This window comes from Tachypleus tridentatus, chromosome 6, assembly GCF_004210375.1.
Source record: "Tachypleus tridentatus isolate NWPU-2018 chromosome 6, ASM421037v1, whole genome shotgun sequence".
Taxonomy (NCBI): domain Eukaryota; kingdom Metazoa; phylum Arthropoda; class Merostomata; order Xiphosura; family Limulidae; genus Tachypleus; species Tachypleus tridentatus.
Window position 1 is genome coordinate 129,316,145 of NC_134830.1, and position 27,846 is coordinate 129,343,990.

Genomic DNA, 27,846 nt, shown 5'->3' on the forward strand with positions numbered 1-27,846 from the left:
TGAGGGCGTTATAATGTGACGGTCAATCCCACTATTCGTTGGTAAAAGAGTAGCCCAAGAGTTGGCGGTGGGTGGTGATGACTAGCTGCCTTCCCTCTAGTCTTACACTGCTAAATTAGGGACGGCTAGCACAGATAGCCCTCGAGTAGCTTTGTGCGAAATTCCAAAAAAACAAACAAACAAATCTTTTCCCTAAACAAACAAACGGAAACATTTCATGCATCTATTGCCAGCGTCATTTAGTGTTGGAATTAAAGGATGTTAACTGGAATTGCTTTGATTTCGTTGTGTAGGGCTGTATCTTTGTAACAGAATAACGATTTTGCAGTTTCATAGTTTTTACGGGTTGTTAAACATTTTATTCTGTATAAATTTTTTGCATTAAGCACAAACAAACAAATGCATTACATGTGCGACACCAACTGTGTAGTCTGTGCAACTATTACTATACTAGTATTGTTAATGTTAGTAGAGTAAGCCTACCGTTGTAATGACAGGTTTGTTTTAATGAAAGTTTTGTAACTGTGATTTAAAATAACGTGGAAGTTGTTAAGACTTGCTGTTCATACTTAAGGTGAAGTGTGATCAAGTGTTTGACCGTCATTATTTTTTTGATTCTACTAATCACGCATATATCTATCTGAAACATGGGAAGAGACAGGTAAAAAGGCATAAGTTCTGGTTAACTGTTATTTTACAACTTTCGTGTTCCATTTTGTGATTTTATTTTTAATAAATTTAGTGATATTATGATCACGGTAAATTAACCAGTGTCATATGGAAGGAACTCATAATGTAGACTAATTTTTGAGAGTACAAAATGTAATTACAAATACAGTTATAAAGTACTCGAGAATCGAGTACACCAATTTGGATAAACGCTCAACATGAAACTGAAAGTTTTATTTTTATATAATTTTATTGAAATTGATACTGTGTGAACGCACTGTTGTAAAAGGTTTCAAGAAAGTCATTCTGACTAGTGCAAAATACACAATATGAAGTATAAAATTGTAGTTGTAAACAGATATCTAAACTTCATGTTTTTGAACTTTTCTCATGGTTATTGGTTAAATGTTTATGATTTTTAAGCTTTCCACATGCATTATAACATTAAAAGAAGAGTTGGTTAGGTTTTTGCAACAAATTTGAATTTGATTCCAAAAGGTATATTAAAGTACCAGACCAATTTATACTAATTAAACTGTGATAAGGTCTCGTTTAGAAATTAAAGGAGTGTTTAATTTTGTTCTCCATATTAACATTCAAAGGGAAATTATCATTGTTTCTTGATAGGTGGTTATAAATCACAAGTTTTTAACAGTATTTTAGTATACTTAAGTATTAGGTTTAAAATGAAGAATCAACAGAAGTATCAGGTAGATAAAATAAATTTATTTTAATTAAGATTAAAATTATTGTTCCCACTTTTATTACAGTGTTATTTGTTAGCTGTTAAGTCTTTAGTAAGTTATTAAGAATTATTATTATTTAGTTAAACATAGCTGAACATGTGAATATTTAGCTACAGTACAAGTTAGTAATAATATCAGTAATAATTATATTAAATAGGAATTTTAGTATTAGATTGCTAAATGGTGAAATACCTAATTTTAATTAAATATATGAATACTGGATGGTTAGATTTATGATACTATTAATATAAAATCTAGATAAGCAGTAAGAAAACCAGTATAATTAGAGGCAATTCCTGAATAAATGGATTGAAGTTTATAGGGTGTAATAGGTACCAGGATTAAGAATCACACATTTGACAGTAATTTTCAGATGGTTCAGAGAGATACAGCACTCTAAACTTGATACATTTGCTTTCTTGAGGAAATAATGTTGGATAAAATTGTAATATGAAAGAATGGAAAATAGTTGATGAGGAACAGAAATCAAGAAAATGCATACATGTGAAGTGTTTAGAGTTAGAGATTGTTTTGAGAGTGTGAAAAGAAAAGTGCTTGGTTTACCACATTACAACAGATTAAAAAGTAAGCATTTAAACCCAATCTTTATTTTTTAGGAAATTGTTGATTTTTCTTTTAAAACCCCTTGGTGTGGATTCCTCTACATGGTGGGGGACCTCCCATAGAAGGTTCTGTTCTTTCAGTTTATCTCCTCTGGGATCTAAACATCCACCGATGTGTTTGCCTTGCGTGGCGACCCGTGAAGGTCAGGAGAGGATCCTGGTGGTTGAGTGGTCTAACCCTAACACACCACTTTTGCCTTGAATTCCTTTAGATGGGTGGCCCCCCTTGGGTCAGTCGGCTGGTCCACTTGGGCTTGGGTCAACCAAATACCAGTGTTGGTAGTTCTCAACGGGTGTTGTGGACATTGTGTCTGATGCTGGTGTTTAGGTATAGTGCTCATGAAACTCTGGCGTTGCTGCAGTGTCCTTGCTTGACATTGTAGTGCGTCCCCTCATAGGGCTCCATGGTGGGTGAGGTCAGTGGGCACTGAAATTTTTTTTTTCCTATGGATCCTCCAAATAAAAATTTAAATAAAATAGTGAAAAAACAGCCACTGGGTAAATGACCACATCTTGAAAACTCTGATCAGCATTCTTCAACATCTGTACCACCAGTTGTACCTCATTTTCTCATCCTACATTCTCTTTCAGAAAAACTTTTAGGGCAAATGTCCCCCTTTTTTATTCAAAAGGGACTGGAGAAACTTGCTGGCTCTCCAAAGTCAGTATAGAAGCTTCAATCTGGAGACATATTGGTGGAAACATCCACATCCCAACACCATAAAGTCCTCTTGAATTCAAAGGCAATTGGGAATACACCTATTGAGGTTACACCTCATGCTACTTTGAATTCATCATCAGGCGTTATTGTTGAGAGGTATTTGAAGAACATCCCCGAGTCGGAGATTCTCGCTGGTTTCTCCACCCAAGGAGTTTCTGCCGTGAGGCACATCTCCACTCATAAAGATGGAGTTATGCTGCTGAAAAATATCCTTATTTTAACATTTACATCACCACTTGCACCAGCCACCATCAAAGCAGGTTATCTAAATTGCAGAGTACGGCCATACATTCCAAACCGTCTCCAATGTTTCCAGTGTCACAGGTTTGGCCACTCAAAGACATCATGTCGTGATTCCAAGACATGTGCTCGTTGTGGTGCTAAGGACCATGATGCCTGCGAGTGTGAAACAGACCCACACTGTGTCAACTGCAATGGTTCTCACCCTTCCTACTTTCGTTCTTGCCCTAAATGGTTGGAGGAAAAAGAGGTGCAGCATTTTAAAACAACTCATCACATTACTTATCCTGAGGCCGGAAATTGCTGTCTACCGCTTCATTTTGGACATATGCTGCTGCACTTTTTCCACAACTACAGTGGGAGTGCAGGCAGATCTCTCTGTGCCTCCAAGAGAATTGTTCTCAAAACAAATGAAAAGCCTTTTGACCTCCATGGTTAAAAAAGTTGATGAATCAACTTCTAGATCCATCTCTGTTCCCCCATACATTCCAACAAACACCAAGATCCACATCCTTTGGTTCCAGATACAGGCATTTTTCTGGATACATCTTTTTCTCCCACCTCAAGATGCAAAACAATCATTTGTTTGTGTCCTCAGTCACTGGAATCCCCTTTCACCAACAAAGACCTGCCCAATCGATCCAGGACGGGATCCATCGAGTGAGACAGACTTCTCCTGAATAAGGACAGTAAGGAAAATAGACATGATTGTAAACAGAAGGGTTCTCCAGCCAATTCACCTGTGTGTCATAAAAATGGCCACCTTGATACAATGGAACTGTCGAGGTTTATGTTCTAATCTGGATGACATCAAAACACTGCTTTCGACCATCCTGTATGTCTTTCCTTACAAAAACATTTCTGAAACCTGCCGATACAGGCACCTTTTTGGCAGTTTTCTCTGTACAGAAATGACAGGCTGTGTGATGGACGAGTACATGGAGGGGTGGCACTGTTGGTTGATCAGCATGTGCCCACCCTGTGTTTGTCACTCAGCACACCCTTGGAGGCCGTAGCTATCCGTGTTTCCTTGGGTCATACCATCACTGTTTGTTCTCCCTACCTGTAACCTGGAGAGACATATGATAAATCATTGAACATTGCTCTTATTGAACAGTTGCCATCTCCCTTTCTAATCCCGGGGGACTTTAATGGACATTATCCCCTCTGGGGAAGTGCTGTATTAATAGTAGGGGTTGCTGTATAGAGCATATGCTCTCTGATCACAACTTTTCTCTTTTCAGTACTGGTTTTTCCACTTGTTTTCACACTAGCCAGTTCTTTACTGCTTTTGATCTCTTGGTTTGCTCCCCTTTATTATTCTCCCATTTTTCATGGATGGTTGATAATAATTCACAAGGCAGTGATCATTTTTCTATACTTTTGAGAGAGACTGGCTGTGGTCAATGCCACCCTACCTGCATGCCCTGGTGGAAGCTGGATCAGGCAGACTGGTCCACTTTCACTGCTCTCGCAGAACTTGATCCTGCTATAGTCTGTCAGCTATTAATAGATGATTGTATGTAGCAGTAACTGACTGTATTAAACAAGCAGCTACTCAATGTATTCCTAAAATCTCGACACTTTTTCCACTATATCCTTGTCCATGGTGGAATCCTGCCTGCCACATGGCACGGAAGGCTCAAAAACGGGTCTGGGATACTTTCCGTAGATATCTCACACTTTCAAACTGCATCACTTTCCAGCGGGCCCCTGCACATGCTAGGTGGATAAGACGTTAAAGCCAGAAGGAATCTTGAATTAAGTTCACAAGTGGCATATCTTCTACCACCAGTTCAAAGGTCATATGGGACAGGATTCAAAAGGTCAGTGGGCACTACAATTCTGTCCCACTCTCGATCTTACTCTCTGATGGCCAAGAAGTAGCTGATGTCTGGAGCATCGCCGATACTCTAGGTGAAAGCTTTTGCCAGGTATCTAGCACTTCTGCTCGTTCCTCCACCTTCTTGGCCATTAAGACTTGGGTAGAGCATTCACCTCTTTCCTTTCAAACTGACTGTCTCTTTGACTGTAATCGTCTCTTTACACTGGTGGAACTGAAACTGGCCCTTCATCGGTCTGGCAGTACATCTGTTGGACAAGATGATGTATGCTATGACATGTTGTGCCATCTCTCTCCTTCTCTTGCTATTCTGCTATTGAGAAGGCTTACGACACAACATGGAGGTGTGGCATTTTGCAAGACCTCCATATATATGGGTTACATTGCCATTCACCCAATTTTATTAAAAAATTTTTAATGGACAGGAAATTCCAAGTTTGTATCGGTTCAACACTTTCCTGTACTTTTCTACACGAGCTTAGAATCCCTCAGGGCTGTGTTTTGAGTGTCACACTATTCAGTATAAAGATTAATACCATCACTGAACAACTTCCTCTCACTGTTGCAAATGGGCTCTATGTCGACGACTTTCACATCTCATGTCAGTCGTCGAACATGAGATATATTGAGCGGCAACTACAAACTGCCCTTGATCGTGTACTGAAGTGGACCATGGCAAATGGCTTTAATTTCTCTCTCTCTGAAACAGCTTGCATACACCTTTGCCATCAACGGGGGTATTCACTCTGATCCCGAACTTTGTTCCTTACCAAAGCATCCCACTAAGGGGTTGTGTTTTCCTTCCTCGGTGGGCCATACTTTCTCAGAACAGAGAATCTACTATTGCTCCTTTTGGCCTTTGTGTCCAGGTACATTTGGATGAATTGGGTCTGTCCTTGAATAATATTGCAGAATCCACTGGTCAGCCCATTCCACCATGGCTTATTACAGTCCCCAAATGTAACCTTTCTTCAAGTCATCTGAGGAAAGTAGATACTCCTGATTGGAAGTACTGTCTTTCATTTACTGAACATTTTTCGAACAATCTTTCCATTCCAATTTATACAGTAGGTTCCAAATCAGGTAATTCTGTGGGCTCTACCATGGTTTGTTGCAGTTCAGTGGTTGCTCGCAGAATCCCCTCTACAGCTTCTGTGTTCACTGCTGAACTGTATGCCATATCTCTTTTCCTGGATCATATTGAAGCTGAGCAGTACTCCAACTGCACTATTTATACTGACTCGCTTAGTTCTCTGCTGGCCTTGGAATCACTTCACATTGGTTCACATCCTGTTCTCGCTGATATTCAAAACCGACTTGCCCATTACTCAGTAACATCTACTTCTGTCCAGTTTTTCTGGATACCAGGCCTCATTGATATTCGTGGGTATGAGCTTGCAGACACGGCAGCTAAATCTATCTGCTCTGACACTGTAACCACTCTGCCTATTCCATACATGGACTATGGTCCTGTATTCAAGGCTTGGCTCTGTGTCAGCTGGTAGTCAACTTGGAGTGAGAAGACGAAAACAAACTTTTCCAAATAAAACCCTATATTGGACTTTGGCCATCTTGCTTCTGTAAGGATTTGAAAGAGGAAGTTGTTCTTACTAGACTACACATTGGTCACAGTTTTTTAACTCATCATTTTCATTTATCTGGAACTGATGTAGCATTTTGTAGTTTGTGTAACACTCATATCACTATAAGCTACATTTTACTTTCTTGCCATCATTACGACTCTTAACAATGGCACTGTTTTAAACATGTTCTGTCCCAAGGTTTGTCCATAACATTAGACAGTGTTATTGGTGATGGTGACACTGTCCACCTTGATAAAGTTTTTAGTTTTTTAATGGCCATTAATGTTTTTGTCATTTAAGTGTTTTAAATTTATACATTAAACCTTTTTTAATGTGGTTCTCTTTAAGAATCACAATTTCTAGTTCGATTTGAAAAGCAGAAAACGGCTGTAACATTAAATAACTCAACACCAGGACTGGAAAGGCCAACTTAGGTGACTAATGCTGATGTTTGAATTATTTATTTGAACTACCCTTTGGTCATTCTGGCAAGTTATTATTACAATTTTGCTGCATGTCTTTTAAAACTTTTATTACTTTTTGAAAATGGCCACAATGACACATAACCCAGAACAAGGACTGGAAAGGCCAACTTCAGGTGATTGACGGTGGTTCTTGTACTTACGTGTTAGTCTTCCTGGCGGGTTGTGATAATTACCATTATGCTACAGAAAGTCCTTTACAACTTCTCTTACTGTAGTTTCTCTCTTAACATTGTAGACTGGATGTCAACATTGGTTTTATGCTACTTATATTTTTAAATGCTGTTTGTTATACCTTCATTTCCTTTTATGAATTTTACTACCATTATTTTACTTTTACCTTTTTACCAGATGTTTGGTGCAGATAGCCCAGCTGTTTTGTGCCATAAAACACTAAATCAACCAACCAACCAACCAATCCTTTTAAAAACTCCTGTGCAGTGCTGGTCTCTGCTGCTGATGACAGAAACCCACACCATAAGTAAACATTATTTCAAAAAATTAAAACCGTCTCCATTGAACCCTAGCCTGATTTTATCAAATTTTAACTGCAGAATATGGTACAAAGAAATAATAGGCCTTATAATTTCATTTTCCAAGATAATTTTATAAATTTCAGTAAGATCATCTCTAATTCACTTTTTTTCAATCTAAACCAATCCAAGGAATTATCTGAGTATCCATCTTGTGAACACATTCCAATAAGTCAGTATCCTTTTTTATATTAGGAGACAAAAAACTTAAGTTGTATTCCGAGTGATATGTAACTAGTTATTCATATAAACATATCTGTCTCTTTTAACTTGTATCAGTACTGCTATTCAGTGGAATTTTGTAATTTTACTACTAGCGACACAGTTTGAATGACTTTTCTACTATTATGCTACAAGATTTTTCTTTATTCTCCCTGTTGAATAAGTTCCCATCTGCATTAAATGTCTGGTTCATTCACATGAGTTAAATGGTGCAGAAGCTAAGCAATGTACACATGGAAACTGCTTAACTTTTGAACAATTAATATGTAACAACACATTTAAAAGCTACATTACATATCAGTGGTCTTGGAGAGCCATATTGAGACAGTAAACATGTTTCAGAAAATGCAAAATGCAGGTAGAATGGCCACGAGATTTCTAAACAGAATACCTGAATTTCCTCCATAAACACTTTACCTCTCTATGGCTTGATTTTGAAGACTTTTGTACACATATGATATAATTCACACACTGTGAAAATCTTTTTCACTGAACTTATGGCTTAATGGTTGAGTGAAAAAATGAAAAGATAATGTTTCTTAAAGTTGACAGTTATTAATAATACATATTTTTGTAATTGTTTACATATTGCCGACATAGTCATGGGTGGAAACGGTCATGGCTAAGCTTACTATGAAAACACCTAGAAGTTTGTCAAACTAAACAGTGAGATGAAAATGAAATAATAAAGCTAGCTAAAGATACATGAAAATCATGCAGTATGTTAAAATCTTTACTGAAAACTTTGTTTTCATGGAAAATACCTGTGAATGATAAATAACAATAAGTTTAAGTCAAATATAATGTGTTGTTGGATTATTTAAACAGGATAGTAAGAATAGCCATAAATTGGTCAACCTTACTCAGGAATGATTTTTCTGGTGGGAAGAAAAAAAAGATCCAATATACCTGTCAGATGAATGTTGTAAATATGGGTGAAAATGGTTTTGTATTGCTTTTTATTTTTTTATGTAATTTGCACATCAAATAATCCATGTACTGTGCTTGACTGAAAACTTTGTTTTAGATCAAAATCTAATGATCATAGAATTACTGGAGAAGACATTTTTTCAAATCTTTAAAAAATTATTTCAAAAGCAGTTTATTTCAGATAATCTCCTCTAAAGTTACATTGTCATAGATGGTTAATGGGTTTTCATGAATTGTGAGACATTTGTAAAATGGACTGTAAAAAATTTTGCTTGTACACAATCATACTGATGTTTTGTTGTTCAACAAACATTAAATCTGCATTGTTACTTGAAACTTGAAGCTAACAATTATGTTTGTGCTATAAAAGTGAAGGATATCCTTTCTTTAATGCTACTTTCGTTGACAGTAATAATTAAAATTTTTAATTTTATTTTTTTACTATTATACTTTTAATATAGAATTTACTGTTTTTCAGCATTATCTTATGGATTTAATACTAAACCATCTATACTGGCTGAGCTTTGTGAAATATTATTGGGTTAAAAGCAAAAGTAACAAATTGGTGAAATAATGTGTTCCAACCTTTATGAATAAAAGCATATTTGAGAAGTTCTCTTTGTTATCTGGTTGCTTATGAGTTTGAAACAAGTAGGTAACTTGCTTTGATCAGAAATGAATAGTAACCCAAATGCGTTATCTTGACTATAATGAAAGTTCACTACCTGCCATACCCATTTTTTGTAAAGGGAAGACATAGGGGTCTCCCAATTAGTGACACCTGGGGAATCAGATCTGATCCTTAATTTAGACTATTTCACTCCTGGGAAAGGGCTTAAGAGTACATTTTAGTTTTGATGACTGTTAGTCTGTTAGTTTGGAGTTGACAGTTTTAAACACATGTACACACTTCTATCAAATAGTAGTTTATATTTGCATTAGTCCAACTTACCAGTTTATTCAAGTGATTGTGTGATATCTAAACATCTTCAATTTGATGAATCACATGAAATTTCCTTTAACTGGTCTAGAATTTTAGTTACTTCAATTGCAACTGCCATTGATCTTACTTATAGTGAGATGGAGACATATTCAACTCTGCAGTGGGCTCTGAGGCCACAATTGAGGATGATCCTTGATATTCTGGATGGAATTTAGATTCACTTTTTTATTTTAGTCTGTTGGCTTTTTACTCCCCTTTTGGGGCATTGTTGAGTTTGCACTGGGATCTGGGGTTTGATTCCCTCTAGAGAGATGGGTGCATTCAGTGGCCCAATATAGTTTTGCTCTAATGAAACAAATTCACAAAATATTCTAGTCAACAGTAATTAATGGTCTCTAAAGGAAAATGCTGTTGGTCATTTGAGAGTGTTATGTTTTCAACTTTTTTCCTGATTGAGTTCAAGCCTGTTCCTTGTTTGAAGGCTGAAAGGTCTGGGAGCAAAGTTTTAGTTTTTCTCTCCATTCATGAATATTGTGATTCATGTTCGAAGGTTTACTTTTCAGTTACATGAAGGAACAGTTATACCTTGTCTTACATGTTGTTGGAACTACTAGGTGGAAGCCATTTTTTACTATCAAATAATACTTCTGTTTCTTGAATTTTGTGGTGCTGAAGGGGTGTTTGTAATTAACATGTTCAAAACAGAGTAGATCCATGATTTCCAACTCTAACATCCACCATTTTGGTTTTTCTTTGACTTCACTTTGCAGGAAGACTGTCAAGATTACCAACTTCATTGATGAGCTGGATCTATTGTTATTGTACACATTGGTTCAGTTTCTGGCTTCTACATTCTTCCCTGTTGTAGTTGAAGTCTCAAATTTCATCAGCTTTTACAAGTGAATTATAATTCCACCCCATTTGTAGGTCCTGACTCCTGACATCAACTCCTTGGTAAATTCTTATCCAGAATGGATTCTGTCAATATCCAAGGGTTCTGCTTTTCCAATAAACAAAAACATTGCACTAACTGAAAAGATCCCAGGGTATGAGCTATAATGTGGGATTTTTACACTTCATAAAGATTGAACAATATAATGGAAAAGTGCAACATATAGCAAATATTGAACATGTTTTAGAGAAAATTAATACTGGTAAAGTTAAGTAAACAAAATCAAAAGGAAGGACTGCATTAAGAACAGTAAGTCCAAACCTCTGACTTATTATATAATTTGTTATAACCTAAAAACAAGCTGAAGCAAAAATAAATTAAAAATAATAAACAAAAAACACTGCACTAATTTAAAAGATTCCATCAAGACTCAGGCAGAACAATCAGCTATTTCCTTTTGGATTGTTTGTCTCTATGGTTATAACCATCACTTTACATTGGTAAAACTCAAGCTTGCTTTTCATTGGTCTGGCAGTACTTCGTGATGATGAGAAACCTACTTGTAGTAAAAATGTATTCTCAAGACTTAGTATCTGAATGTTTTCTATGGTTATGCTGTGTTTATTTTATTTGCAGTGATTTAAACCAATACATACAAATCTGACAAAAATACATAAAAGTAAACTCAGCAAAATAGTACTACAAATGAAATAAAACAACACAATCTCCTTTTTTAAAGACTCTTTTAACTTCAAGTATATTCTTGATTAACTAAGCCATTAAGCCTTAATGGCTAATTTTGACGTAATATTCCTCTTCACAGAAGTCCCAACTATCAAAGCATGCAGATAACTTTAGAACTTTACGTCCAAGATCCCAACCCATTGATGTACGTCCCCAGCAACCCTTATAGAATTCACTACTACCAAAACTAACTTTATGATCAGTGACCAAAACTACCTACAAATAAATGGCTTAAGTATGGGCAGTCCTGTGTCATCAGTTCTAGCCAAGATTTTCATGACACGGATTGAATCTCAAATAATCAATTCAGCCTTATACCTGCCACTATACTGGTACAGATATGTTGATGATACAATTGCTGAATTCACATCTAAAGAACATACACTTAGTTTTTCAACCATGGTAGCTTCATACACCCCAATATTAAGTTCATCTGTGAACATGAAAGAAACTAACTAGATATTATGTCTCAACCTCAAGATAACAAGAACCGATACACAGTTCAAAACAGAAATCCACAGAAAAATCACTCGTACTGGACGATACTTTCCCTGGGATTCAGCACATGAAACAAAACAAAAACTCAACATACTAAGAAACCAAATAAACACAGCCACAAACATATGCTCACCCAATAAAATTAATGATGAAACCAACAAAATAAAACAAAACTTCATCAGCATCAACAAATTTCCTCCAAAGACCATAGAAAGAATTACACATACAGATGAACAGCAAACAAACCGTAATAAATCTCAAGAAACAACAAACTATGAAACCTTACATTGCTGCATACTGTATATTCCCCATATCAGTGAAAAATAACTAATATTTGAAAAAAAACTTAAAACACAACATTCCAGTAAACACCAAATTTATTCAAAAAACCAGGTACAAAACTAAATTTATACTCTTTCAAAACTACACTGACAAACACAACAACATTATTATTTATAAAACACAATGCAACAACTGCCACAACTTCTTCATTGGAGGAACAAGCAGAAAAATGGAAACCAGATTCTAAGAACACAAAGACACTATGCATTTGTGAACGTTGCAAGTCAAAAATGCAACCACAGAAAAACACAGATACAAAGTAGGGAAGCAAATATAAACAAATGCAAAATCAAAAAAGCCCTACTTATGAAACAGCTCAAACCCAAATTAAGCCATTATAAAGGAATTCCTTTATATCTATACTAATTAATAACCTAACACCTAATTGTAATGCTCACTATAATCCTGTATCCACTTACACTCTCATTTCTGAAATGCACCTGGCAACAGTCAGTTACAAACTGTCTTTGTTAACCTGAAGATGACTTGAGAATGGTGAAATGTTGTTCTGTACTTTACTTTAAATATTTAATCCTCATCCAGTGATCTGGCAGTACAGTAGCTGGATATTCACTAGGAGATAGTATGCCCTCCCTCTAATGCCTTTCTCACTGTTTTTCTGGTTGTTTTTAACTGAATCTGGCAAGAGAGTGCTTTCCCTGATGCTTGTGCTGAACTATTGTTTTCTGTTTCCTTAAGCCTGGAAAAGATCCCAAGATTCCTTCAAACTACCGTCCAATTTGTTTGATGAGCAGGCTTTGTAAGATCTTGGAGATAGTGGTTAATGCTCATCTTGTTTGGTTCCTCAAATCAAATGACCTCCTCTTGCCCATCTAGTGGGGGTTATAACAATAGTATTTTAATGTAGATTACTTGGGAAGTCTTTTTCAAGCGATAATATCTTGTTTTTGAATTTTTTTCCTTGAGAAGGCTTATGATACTATGTGGAGGTATGGTTCACCCCTGACATTGGACAATGTCATTGGCAATGATGAACTGTCCACCTTATAAATGTATTTAATTTTTTAAGGACCATTGGTCTTTATAACTCTATTTAAATTTTTATTCAACATTAGGCCATTGTTTTAACTTAAAATCTTTTTACACTTTATAATAATTTTACTGGTTATTTGGGGCAGATAGCCTTGTTGCTTTGTGCCATAAAATGCCAAACAACCAACCAATGTAAAAACTACTGACACAAGTGGTGATTTATTGGTTCATTTTCAAGGATGATGTACTTTAGTTGTTGACAGTAAAGTAAACACAGAAAATAAATGAGAAGTGTTTAGGACTTCATACTTGTAAGAGAAGTACTTTGAAACTTTGAGAATAATAATAATAGCACGAGAAAAAGACGCAGCTGCTCATTTTATTTTTAATTTTATAACATCTTTTCATTATACTGTTTGGAGTTGTTTACAGGCTTGAAGACTCAAGTATATCATTAAAAAGTCTAATAAAATATTATTTTATTGAAACAAATCTGTTTGAAATGCAGCTAGGAGATTTTAAAGATTATACAAAAGAAATGAGATTTTGTGGTTGAAAACAGTATTTTTAATCATAAAAGGAGAATGACTTCCCTTTGGACTAGTAACAAAACTGATTCAATATGCTCATAAAAAATCTTTAGTAAAAGTACATCATTAAAATATTTTATTTTTTGTGTACAAAAGACTTGTAATGTTTAGTAAAGGTATATCAAATTTGTGACAATTCATTAACTAAGTTAAAAATTATAGTGTAAATACTTAACATATGTAAACGTGTATATGAACTTGTGTATGTCATACTCTGACTGTTGCAAAAGGAGTAAATAAGATAATGAATTTAGGTCATCATAGCTTGGTATGTAGATGAAATATAGATTGAAATCTTTTTAGTAATGTGATAGCATCACCAAAGAAAAAATATTTTGTTATATTGGTAGATAAGTCACACAAGCTGTCATGGAAGCTACCTTTTGTTATTAGTGAATATAATAGAATTTCAGGATGTATTTCAATTTTAGAGGTATATTGATTGCCTGTCCAAATAGCTAATTATCTCTCAGTACAAGTCACCAGTTAAGCAACAATTAAAATATTATATAGTGTTTTAATTTTTTTATCTAACAAAATAATATGAACTTATTTAAAATATTTTTGATGTTAATATTTGAGCTCCAAAATTCAGCTCTTACAAATTCTTATATCTACTTTTGTTCTTAGGTGCACATAATATTTCTAAAAGACCATAGTTATTGAATTTTTATTTGTCAAAGTAATTGCGTGAATTATCTTATTCAATAAGAGTCTAGTACTTTTATCTTAACAATTTAATAATTTCATTGCAGGTATTCTCGAAGGCGTACAAGGTCTCGAAGTATATCAAGCAGTCCAGAACGAGACAGACGACGACTAAGTCGGTCACATAGTAAGGAACGATCTCGACGTTCTAGAACCCCTGAGAGGTTTCGTCGCTCACGTTCAAGAGAAAGGAGGAGGTGTAATTTTGATTTTTTTAATCTGTGTATTGCAATAATAAATTGTATTTTATACAGGGACCTTGAAAGGCTGGATCTCTTAAGTATTTTGTGTTTGTATATTTGAACTTATTTCAGGAAATTTGTATCGAACATGAACATTCACACACACAAATTTTGGTTCATATGTGTGAAAAAATATTTTTAAATGTATTAATTTTAGTGTTCTAATGCTGGTACTAACTCAGAAATAACTGTCATTGTCAAACACATTTATACTTGAGATTTTTGTTGGGTCAGGCTAGCTACTACATAAATGTACCTGTGTAAACAACAGCAGAGGTAATGGAGTTCACATTATTTCCTCTTTTTTACAGCACCTAAATCATCCAAATATCAGTGAAATGAAAGAGTACAATTGGATTGATCTGCATATTTTTAATTGAGCTTTCAAGCAAGTGATATGTTAGTCATATTATGTTAGTTCAATTTTCATACCAGCTTGTTTTATAATAAAAAATGACTAATCAGATTATCAGTAGCTTGTTTTTAAGGCAGTTGATAATTGATTATGTCCTAGTTGAAACCTTGAATATGAATGTTAGTCAGAAACCAACTCTTGTTTTGTAGGGTTTTTTAAGGTTTTGAGGGTCTACTTTATTGTATTTTATTCTCTTCCTTTCTTGCTGGCAATAAAGATTGCAAGTGACTACTTTGATTCTCTCTGATAATTGTTGTTCACACTTGGAGATTTGCCAATCAGTTTAGTGATGGGATAGCAGTACCTTGTCCCCACATTTATCAGAACAGCATGTTTTAGTGTATCACTGCCAGGAGGAGGTGTATTTAGATTTTCAACAGATGGGCCTCCTTTTTGAACCTGTGATAACTTTAAACAGATCTCAGTTTTCTTGGATGTCTTACACTTATGACTATTGTGAGGTATTTATCTGTAATCTATCTTTTGTTTCAAGCTTATCAACATTCCCTTCAGCAATATGAAGACAAGTTGGAGAATTTGCTGACTTCTATCTCAGCAAGATTTTCTTCCATTCTTTTTTGGGTTTTCTGGCTGGTTGGTTGTTTGGATTTATGAAACAGAAATACTTTGCTAGAAAGTGTTTTTTTACTGTCTTCTGCTCTCAGGGAGTTGAAGGAGGTGTCTTTTCTCTGTCTCAGGTTATTTCCTGTAGTTCCAGTTTTGTTAGAACCATGAATTGATATAGTCCATTGACAGTCTTCTTTATAATCATTAGCTTCTCGTCTTTCTTTAGCATTGGGTGGTAATTTTGGAGTGTCGATCTGTTGTGTTTCATGACTTCATCTTTAGGTTCCTATAATAGAGTCAGTCCTTATGCTCAAAGATCTTTGGCTTAGGTGAACTGATGCCGTTCTTGTTGGTGACTGTCCTATGGGTGAGGGAGCAGTGGGACCACAATTACATCACTTTCTGGGTGCATGGAGTTATTTCACCAGAGTTCATGGAAACTCTATGCTCTGGCTTCAGGGCTGGTCATTCAGTTTACATCACCTCCACTTTTATCTGCACAACCTGTTACTTTTTCACTCCAACAGACACATGGTGAGTTGAGCTTCATTCCCAGGTCATAAGAGAGTTGTTAGTTAAAAGGGTAGTAGAAAGGGGATCATTCTGGTTCTTCTGAGATTTTATTCTCATTTATTTGTTGTACTCAAAGATGACAGGAGATTGGTGTCCAATCATTGATCTGTTTCAACTCAACCAATTTTTAGATCCTCCTTGCTTTACAATGGAATCTTTTTTTAACCTATGATGGCATGGATGACCATATTTGTTGTCACTGGTGCTTATCTCCACATTTCCATAGCAGAATCTTCCTGAAGGTTTCTCAGGTTTGTGTGTAAGGGTCAGGTGCTACAATTCAGGTTTTTACCTTTTTGATCTTGTCTTAGCACCTTATGTTTTCTTCAGTTCAAGTTTTTCTTATCACCTGCATTCTTTGGGCCTATGCACACATCATTATATGGATGACTGGCCTCTTCTGGCAACATCCTGTCAATTAACAGAACAATGCTCATAGACTCTCCTTTCAGAAATTGCAAAAGCAAGTTTCTTTATCAGACTGAAAATATCCATTTTTGTCACCAATGCAATTTCATGTTCATCTGAATGTGTTTTTTAATACTTACTTAAGTTGTGTTCAACCAAACCCCATCAGGCTTCAAGCCATGGAAAGAGTAATAAGGCTTTCACTTACATCTCTTTCTCTTACTGCAAGGATGGCTCTCTCTCTCTTGGAGATGAGGGCATCCTTCAAGCATCTCATTCCTTTGGGATGAGTACATATGAGGTCTCTTCAGTTGTCACTGCCTAACCAATAGATCATGCATTCTGATCCTTTAGATCATTCTGTCTTCTTACTTAGGAGCAACATTGTCAATTGCAAATGGTCCTTGATTCGGAATAACACTACTATTGGGGTACCCATTCCACCACTTCATCCTGAGATTCGTCTGTTCAGAGATGAGTAATATTTAGGTCTGGAAATCCAGAGTATTTGAACAAAAGATGAGTCTACCCTCCATATCAACATTCTTAAATTCCTTGCAGCACATTGTTAAATGATTCAAGGTCTGTCTTTCTTGAAGAACAAAATTGTCATGATCCGTTTCAACAATTCCACAGTGGTATTTCAGATTTCTCATGGAGACACATTCTCAAGACCTTTGTTTTTGTATCTTGGATCTTCTCTGCTGGTTTCATTCCCATCATATCAGTCTCTTAGTATGTCATGTTCTAGGAGTGATGAATTTAAATGCAGATCATTTGTCTCAACCCAACCAGTTACTTCCAATGGAAGTATTACATTAAGAGGTGTTCAAGTGGATCTACTCTCAGTTCTGGTCTCCAGTGAATGATGCTTTTGCAACTCTTTGGAATCCTCAACTGTAAGTGTTTTGGTCTCCAGTAACTTGTCTTGAAGCATTGACAGTAGTTGCTTTCAGTTAAGAATGGACAGGTTTATGTCTGTACACCTTTCTCCCAGTTTGGCTATTGCTCTGGGTTCTGACTATGGTTCGTTCCACTCCCTGTTTACTTCTTTTGGTTGCACAATATTGGGCCTCTATCTCTTCCACATTTGATGTCTCTACTGAGACAACCTCAATCAAAACTTCTTCACCCACGTGTTCTGAAAATCAATCTTCGTGGCTGGAAATTATGCAGTATTTTGCCTGACATAAGGCTTTAACTTCTGAGGTTTCTCTATATTTAACTAAATCTCTCTGTAAAACAGTTATAGTCACTTATAAATGGAAATGATATATTTATTGTCAGTGGGGTATTAAAAGGAATTTAAAACTTTATCCTAAATCACTTATCACATCATGTGTTAGGACTTGGGTATCTGAGAAGGGTCTTGCTTTATCTATTCTGCTCAAATCATTTAGTATTTTTTAGCCAAAATGACATTTTCAATTATCTAATTGTGATGTTACAGTTGTTCAAAATTCATTTTCACATTGTCCTTTTGAGTCTATAGCTTCATGTTCTTTGTTTTTACCTTTCTCTTAAATTATTTTTTTGTTGTTGGAGGTGTGTGAATGTCATTAGTCTTAGTTGTTACTACTCATAAGCATAAAATGCTTCATAATTCCACATTTGTCTTGCTTTACCCTAATAGGTCTCTTTTTCCAAAGACTTTGGCAGCCAGGGATAAAGGAAAAGATCCTTCTCATTGATCTACTTGCTTTCTATTTCTCACAGTTATGATCAGTTTGATATTGATCAAATGTTATGTCCTGTCAGGGGCCTCAAATGTTATGATGTTCATACTAATGTATTTTGAAATATTAGGAATTCACTGTTTATTTAATGGGATTCTTCAGTTTCTCTTGATTTGTATTTCATAACCCTAGTGAGGTGGTTTTGAAAATTGATTCACATGGGCTACAATGGATTATTGTTACAGGAAAGAAATTGTTTGTGTCACATCTTACTAGACTTGTCATATCTCTATGTCATTAGCCACCTAGTTAAATTTCCTCTTGGAAGACATGCAAACTGTTGTATGGACTATTCTTAATACTTTTGCATTTTATTATTTACGTGATCTGACAGTTTTCTCTTCTGAGGGTTTTCAACGACCCATTGTTGCAATTTTGACCAAATCTGTTACACTTTAACCAGAGATGTGTATTTTCCTCAGTCATATACTCTTTTACCTCCAGGGTCCCTTTATTTTTCACTGGATCCTACTCTGTGGTGAATGTTGCTCAGATGGGTATTCTTTCTAATTTCAATTTGGCACTAGCAACTGCTTTCACTATAATTACTACATGTTGTATAGAAATGAGATGTTTCATAAGACTATCTAGGCATCTATCAGAAGATATTACCATGTTACCATGGAATGCCACTCATGGACTATTGTCAGTAAAGCTAAAGAAGATCCTACTCATCCTTGATGACCTTCAGGTTGAATAATGCAGGGTCAGTTTGCTTTTAAAAATATAGGAAACTTGGTTTACCTATAGCAGTGTTTCTCAGAACTTCCTAATGTGTATTATGCCCTCCCCCAACTCTACAAGTGGAGCTCAGAAACCCTTAACACTCCCATTTTCTGATTTCTGGGTAGCAGACAGATACTTTTCTTTCAGAGTGTTCAAGTGCATTGCTCCAGTCTCAGAAGAGGGTGCTCTCCTACTCATATTCCTATGTTTTTTCCCCAGATGTCAGTAGTAGCGCCAGTCTCCTTGGGAACCTATTTGTAATTCTAGTTTATATTTGACACTACACAAACTGGGTTGGGTGTTCATGGTTTTTTTCCTTGATCAATGTTGGTTTCCTACATTTTTCACTCCACCCAGTTCACCTACACATAATTAAAAATGGCCACCTTCATACAATGGAACTGCCAAGGTTTACATTCTAATATGGATAGCATCAAAACACTGATTGCTTCCAACCATACTCTGTGTCTTTTGTGACAGGAAACATTTTTGAAACCTGTTGATACAGTCACCTTTCTTCTGTTTTCTTTGTACAGAAATGACAGGCTGTGTGCTAGATGAGTGCATAGAAGGGTGACAATGTTGGTTGATCAGCATGTGCCCACCCTGCCCACTTTATACACCCTTGAAGGCCATATCCATGAGTGTTTCCTTGGGTCGTACCATCACTGTTTATTCTATCTACCTGTTGCCTGGAGAGACCTATGATCAATCAGACCTTGATGCCATCTCCCTTTGTAATCCTGGAGGGCTTTAATGGACCTCATTCACTCGAAATGCTGATATTGATAGGAGGGGGTTGCTCCTTAGCATATGTTCTCACATCACAACCTTTCTCTTTTCAGTACTGGTTCTTCTACTTATTTTCATGCACCTAGTCAGTCCTTTACTACTATTGATCTCTCAGTTTGCTCTCCTTCACTATTCTCCCATTTTTCATTCAGGGTTGACAATAATCCATGAGGTAGTGATCATTTTCCTATAATTTTCAGAGAGACTGGCCGTGGACGATGCCACCCAACCCGCTTGCCCTGGTGGAGGCTGGATCAAGCAAACTATTCCTCTTTCACTGCTCTAGCAGAACTTGATCCTGCCATTGTCTGTAGGCCATCAGTAGACAACTGTGTGGCAGCAGTAACTGACTGCATTATACAAGCAGCTGCTCAATGTATTTCTAAAACCTTGACACGTTTTCCACTATATCCTCGTCTGTGTTGGAATTCTGCTTTCCACATGGCATGGAAGGCTCAAGAACTGGCTTGCGATACTTTTTGTAGCTAACCCATGCTCTTGCACTTCATCGCTTTCCAGCAGGCCCATGCACATGCTAGGTGGGTAAGATGTCAAAGCCAGAAGGAATACGGGATTGAGTTTACAACCAGCATATCTTCTACCACCAGTTCCAAAGTCATATGGGACAAGATTTGAAAGGTCAGTGGCCAATATAATTCCCCTCGATCTTGCTCTCTGATGGCCAAGGAAGTAGCTGATACCCAGAGCATTGCAGATACTGTAGGTGAAAGCTTTTGCTGGGTATCTTGCACTTCTGCTTCTTCCTCCACCTTCTTAGCCATCAAGATTCAGGCAGAGCGATCATGTCTTTCCTTTCAAGCTGATTTTCTCTATGACAATAATCGTCCCTTTACACTGGTGGAACTCAAAATGGCAGTGCATCGATTGGACCTGATGATGTACACTACGAAATTCTGCACCATCTATCTTCTGCTTCTCTTGCTATTCTTCTGGTTGTTTTTAACCAGATCTAGCAGGAGAATGTTTTTCCTGATGCCTTGCACCAGGCTATTATATTACCATTCTCTAAGTCTGGGAAGGATCTAAGATTCCTTCAAACTACCATCCAACTGCTACAACGAGCTGTCTCTATAAAACCTTAGAGAAGATGGTTAATGCTCATCTTGTTTATTTCCTTGAAACAAAAAATCTACTTTCGCCAGCCCAGTGTGAGTTCTAATGACAGCACTCCACCATGGACCATATGATTTGACTTGAAACGTCAATCAGAGAAGCCTTTCTCAAATGACAACATCTTGTATCAATATTTTTTGACATTGGGAAGGCTTATGATACAACATGGAGGTGTGGCATTTTGCAATATAACCTCCATATATGTGGGTTATGTGGCCATCTGCCCATTTTTATTAAAAATGTTTTAATGGACAGGAGATTCCAAGTTCGTGTGGGTTCGACACTTTCCCGTTATTTTCTACAGGAACTTGGAATTCCCCAGGGGTGTGTTTTGAGTGTCACACTTTTCAGTATAAAGATTAATGCCATCACTAAACAACTCCCTCTTACTGTTGCAAACAGGCTCTATGTTAATGACTTTCGCATCTAATGTCAGTCGACAAACATGAGGTATATTGAGCTGCAGCTACAGACTGCCCTCAATCATTGTATGAAGTGTACCACAGCAAATGGCTAACTTCTCTCTCTCTTTTGCCACCAATGGGGTATTTACCCCGATCCTCAACTCCATATCGGTGCTGCCTGTGGTTTCTGAGACAAAGTTTTTGGGACTTATCTTTGACAGTAAGCTGACCTTTATACCACACATCATGCAGCTATGGGTTAAATGTACAAGAGTACTGAACATCCTCCATGTCCTCTCTTCCACCACTTGGGGAGCTGATTGATGTTTTATGCTAAAGATATATCGTACTCTTATTTGATTGGAACTTGACTGGATCACTGGTCTATGGCTCTGCCATGAATTTGGCCTTAGAAGGCTGGACCCCATTCATCACCAAGGATTTTGGCTCCACACTGGGGCTTTCAGAACTTCCACAGTTCAGAGCTTATACACAGTTTCATGAACCTTATTTGCACCTTCACAGTCTGCAACTGTTTTCACTATATGTTATGAAACTTTGTTCCTTATGAAGCATCCCACCTTGGGTTGTGCTATCCTTTCTTGGTGCGCCATACTTTTTCAGAATGGATGATCTGCCATTGCTCCTTTTAGTCTTCGTATCCAGAAGCAGATGGATGAATTGGGTGTGCCCTTGAATAACATTGCTGTATCCACTAGTCAGCCCATCCCACCTTGGCTTCTTACAATCTCCAAATGTAACCTATCTTTAAGTTATCTGAGAAAAGTAGACACTTCTGATTGGAAATACTGTCTCTTATTTGCTGAACATCTTTTGATCCATCCTTCCATTCCTATTTATACAGATGGTTCAAAATCAGGTGACTGTGTGGGCTCTGCCATGGTTTGTTGTGGTTTAGTGGTTGCGTGCAGAATCCCCTCTACGTCTTCTGTATTCACTGCTGAACTGTACACCATTTCTCTTACCATGGATCAGATAGAAGCTAAGCTGTACTCCAACTGCACTATTTATACTGACTCGCCTAGTTCTATACTGGCTCTGAAATCGCTTCACGTTAGTTCAAACCCTGTTCTCGCTGATGTTAAAAAACCAACTGGCCCATTTCTCTTTAACATCTACTTCTATCCAGTTTTTCTGGGCCACGGTGGTATTCACAGGAATAAGCTCGGTGACACCACAGCTAAATCTCTCTGCTCTGGTACTATCACTGGTGTGTCTGTTCCATACATGGACTATGGTCCTGTATTCAAGGCTTGGCTCCATGCCAGTTAGCAGTTGATTTGGAGTGAGCAACGTGAAAACAAGCTTTTCCAAATAAAACCATACATTGGACTTTAGCCATCTTCCTTCTGTAAGGATCGGAAAGAGGAAGTTGTTCTTACTAGACTATGCATTGGTCACAGTTTTTAACTGATCATTTTCTTTTATCTTTGACTGATGCACCAATATGTTGTGTGTGTAACACTCAGGTCACAATTAGCCACATTTTACTGTCTTGCTGTCATTGAAAGTCATAAGGATGGCACCATTTTAAACATGTTCTGTCCCAAGGTTCATCCATAACATTAGACAATGTTATTAGTGATGGTGACACTGTTTACTTTGGAAATGCTTTTAAAGGCCATTAATCTTTCTAATGCCATTTAAGTTTTGTAGTTTATACATTAGACCATTTTAATGGGATTCCTTTTAAGAATAAAAGTCAATCTAGTTCGATTTGAAATTAGAAAATGGCTGTATCATCAAATAATTGGAAACCAGGACTGGAAAGGCCAACTTCAGGTGACTAAAGCTGCTGTTTAAACTACTCCTTAGTCATCCTGGCAAGTTATTATTAAAATTTAGCTACAAGTCTTTAAAACTTTTATTACTTTACTTTCTCAAAATAGCCATGACATCAAGTAACTCAGAACCAGGACTGGAAAGGTTAACTTCAGGTGACTGATGGTAGGTTTTGAACTTACCTGTTCTGTCTTTTTGAAGTTATGATAATTACAGTTATGCTACAGAAAGCTCTTTACAACTTGTATTATTGTAGTTTTTCTCTTACTGCTGTAGACTAATGTAAACATTGGTTTTAATGCTATTTATGTTTTTTTAACTTTATTTTGTTTTACCTTAATTTTCTTTCACAAATTTTACTAAATTTACTTTAATTTTAACTTTTTACCAGATATTTGGCACAGATCGCCTGGCTGCTTTGTGCCATAAAACACCAAACAAATCAACCAACCTAAATTGTTCATGGAAGGAAATTTATTATCTCCTTGTAATTCAGAATGTGAAGTGGTCTCATCCTCAGCCATTAATTGAGCACAGATTCCACATCCTTTTCATAACTTCAGGGGCAGTTGGGATACTACTTTCTCACTTGGTTCATAATTTTAGACCTGATGAGTTCTATTCCTTTGGTTGAGTACAGCATATACTAGACAAACCTGTCATTCTAAGCCTAGGGTGTTGCTTTTTAGACTTTTTCAGGTGGAGGAGAAAGTTTGTCAACTTAGATGTTGCTTACTTTCTTGTCGTGCCTTCTGGTGCTTCAAAACACATCACCCTATAGTTATATGTTGGAATCTAATAAAATGTAATATATATAACATTGCAATCGAATAACTCTCACCACCAATGTCAGGTATAGGTGCAATGGCTCCTTAATTCCAACCTCAAGTTGTGGAATCTTATCTATCTGGTTGGGGCTGGCCTATACTGATGATTACTTTTATTCTATTTTACCTTTGATACAGGAACTAGGTTCAAGGTGAAGAGCATACTAGTTATGGATGTAGTGTGGTTTCCTCACTCTTGCACCATCTTTATGTTGGTACAACACTGTTCTATATAGATGTCTGCACCAGCCACTCCACCTTCTCAGTGAGGGATTCAATCTATATTGTCAGTGGAGGTATGTATGTTTTGGAAGTTCACATTTAATACTTACCTCCATTACACTCTTCCACCTCATTACCCACTAAAAGATGGTTTATGCCTTGAGAATGTGATTACATAATCTAAATGAGGTGCTTATATACAGTATCTAGGTAGAGGGTGCATTGAAGTTGGTAGAGAATTTTCCAAATTAGAATTTGGCAAGGGCAATTGAATGGATTATAAAAGACTGCAGCAAGTGTGTTCAATGCTTGGAGAGGCAAAGAGTGGAAACTCTAGAGATCATGAAAAAGCCATATTTTCAGTGGAAGTAAGCATTGTTGGAAATACATTTTCAGTTTATGAAGAGGTTAACTTTAGGTATTTATTCAATATTGAATGGTGTGACGTATTGCACTCGTGAATGACTGACTGCTTATAGATAATGGCTGACTAAGTAATTTTACATTCAGTTCACCTACGTGACACTTGAGTACCATTTGAAAGCTTATTTTGACAATATCTTTTGCTTTACCATCTTTGCTGTATGAAGTGTGTTCTATTCTTCATCTGTATAGTGTCCAACCAAGTGATGTCCCACTTAGATCTCCCACCCAAGTAACTCTCATGCTTTATGGGTCTTTCCATTGTTATGCTATGTTTACAGAAGAGAGATCACTTTTCCAAGTTGTTTATCTACACTATTCCTTCCATCATCTTCAGTGTTATATTCTAGAACTTTATTGTTGAGAGAGGTAGATAAATGTTTCAGATGTTATCATTTTACACATCTGAAAATATTTTCAGACAAATAGTGACCTCTGTACACACACATACACACATCTTTCCTTCCTACTTCTGGTTTATTTTTTCCTTAACAGGAATGAAGTTTTGTTAACATGGTAATGCTCATTGGGTTTATTGTATATGTAGGATATTTCCTCTTCTATTGCTAGAGAGCTGTAGTATAATGCTGACTACATTATAAGCTGGTGCTAAATACACTAATATTTGTAGGCATAGGAACTTTGTTCAAGGCATGTGGCATGTGCAAAAATCATCACTGCGATTGTATGAAGTAATAGCTAATTCTTATGCAGAGAGTTACCTATCTGAAATGCTTTTTCAGTTAGAGAAAAAGTTATATTTTTAGTTCTTAATTTTTTAAAATAAACTAATGTTTCGTTTATATTGTGTTACGAAATATAAGCTGATTAAAAACTTTAACTTTGTTCAACACATTTAATTTTAATTGTTTTTATTTGATGTTCAAGGTGTTCAGCTACCTGGTGTTGTTCACATTTTAAATCATATCTAAAATTTTATCACATTTTCACTTATAAAAGTGTGGGAATATTATCATAAAATTCAGTTTTTTTGGAATGAAACAAATGAAGGGAAACAAGCTTGTTCATAGGCTTTGGTTGTAGACTGAGTTCTTCTGAACAAAATCATTAGTTAATGTGCTGTTTCCATTTGTATACCAGTCCTGTTTCAAGTAAGTGGGTTTACATTTTGTAGTGCACAAACCTCAAACCTGCACACACTGAAGAATTGTTTGGTCGTAACAAACTAGGAAAGAAGTTTTAGTGGAGATAACCCATAATTACCTTTCTGCCATGTCAGAGCAGGCGAATTTTCTAACTTGTTAGTAATCCCTCTATCGTATATTTTTACCAGAATAATTTGGCTGATAGAACTTCTTTGATTTTATACAAAACAAAGCCATACAGTTCTGTCTTATCAATATGAAACATGGTTTTTTTAGACCTTCCATGAGTGGAATGCTTCATCGATATTCTTTCAGACCATGCTACTTACCTTTACTCAAAGAATTAGCTCATGCCTTTCAACACTTTTGCTAAAAAGTTTACCACATTAATCTGTGCTAATCAAAAAAAAAAAACCTTTCATATTTGCATACAAGTTTTTCCTAGTCTATGATGCAATCAACATTAGACTATCCCCTCCACCAACAGAAGAGTGGCCCAACCTTTTTGAACATTTTGTGTAAACAAAAAGCATTTTCTTTTCTTACCTGCTACTGTGGTTAGGTTTGTTATTTTTCTTAGACACTTTGCCAAAGAAAATATCTTTGGTACTGTACTTGTAACTGAAATCTTCTTCTAATAGCATTTATTATCTTTTTTATATTAATTTCATATATTTATATAACCAAACCATAAGTTTTGGGTGATATATTCATGAACAAAAATTATTTGGTTTTATTGACGTGCTTATTTTAGTATTAATTCAAATTATTTGTTGTCTTAGCTTTGTGTTAATTCTTAGTTGCCATGTTTTCCCTGACTATTGGGACACTTTTTTCATAGAACTCCAATTCTTTAAATCTTTTTTTCCTGCTTTGGGATTTTTATCTTCACTTACTTTGATTCTCTCTTACCTTAGAACTACCTTCTTGTTTTCATATTTTACTTTCTTAGCTCTTTGACTGTCTTTTGTCTGAGGCTTTACATCACAAATTTAACAACTTTACTAGGAAAGGTTTCTTCTTCCTGATGTCCACACTGCCTCAAATTTTCTTCACAATTGCTTGGATAAATTTATTTCTTTGTTTGTATGATTTGCTTGTTGAGAAGCTTTACTTCCTGGATTCAAGACTCCTTCACTCTTATCTCAAACAACTCTGTATACACTTTTGCTTTAAATATACTTGTTTGGGAGTTCCTTATCATTTGGAAATGGGCTGAAGCAATGCTGCTTATTTTCATTGCCACCTATATAGGTTTAGGGAGACCCAGCAGGTTTCTTGTCCTCTTGAGTTTCCTGAATCCCTCTTGCTATCCTAGGAAACACTTATTTCTTGAATCTTCCCTTGGCTCTGTTTTTTGCAGGAACTTGTCTTATTCCTTTTGCATACCTGAGGACTCATTTTGCAGAAGAACCTTGCACCACATAGACGTACTTTGTCTTTCGAGGCTCAAGCCACATCTATTTTCAACCAGAACCTAAGGACTTTTGTATTGAAGATGCACTTGGAGGGTCTTCATTTCTACTAATATATGGATAATTGGCATCTCATATCCCCATCCTGGAAGACATTCTGTAGGACATCCACCCTTCTCTTTAGGATAAGCTGGTTAAAGTTGTTATTGTTGACCCTTACATATTAGCTGACTTATTTGGGTATCTTTATTAACTTGTTTGATAGATAGATGCAACCTTCACCATTGGTTTCCAAAGCTCTAACATACCTTCCCCCCTCCTGTTTACAAGAGGATTTCTCTCTTTTGGGAATTCAAACCTTTCTAGTGCCTTTTATTCCTCTGGACTTACCCACTCTTATTTCTCCTATCAGTCAATAAGGACGTACTTTGGTAAATCTGTTGTCAAGCTCTAATGCTTATGTTTTTGCCCTGTATTCATAAAAGCACCTCATTCCAGGTTGTTTGACTTTTTTGTTATTGTCATGTCTGAGAACTTTGAATGTAGTGGCAGATAACTGTCTCTATTGGACTGGGCCATCCTTATAGAGTGGCCCTTATTATCTCTAATGTTTGAATATATTTGTTCTCACTTTGGAAGTCCTTTTCTTGATGCCTTTGTGACTACCCTTAAAATTAAGTTTCCACTCTTTTAATAACCAGTTCCAGACTAGATGTCCTAGTATTGGATGCTGTGAATGAGGACTGTTCAA

The 27,846-nt window shown here is 36.3% G+C and overlaps 1 protein-coding gene across 1 annotated transcript in view; it reads left to right on the forward strand.

Annotated features, from left to right (window-relative positions):
- The first annotated feature begins 426 nt into the window (after positions 1 to 426).
- The window catches only part of Prp5 (pre-mRNA processing factor 5), a 96,882-nt gene continuing 69,462 nt past the window's right edge, over positions 427 to 27,846 (forward strand). Inside the window, 2 exon segments of the mRNA XM_076507836.1 lie at positions 427 to 661; positions 14,350 to 14,499. Coding sequence (XP_076363951.1) covers positions 648 to 661; positions 14,350 to 14,499 — 164 coding nt within the window. The 5' untranslated portion in view covers positions 427 to 647.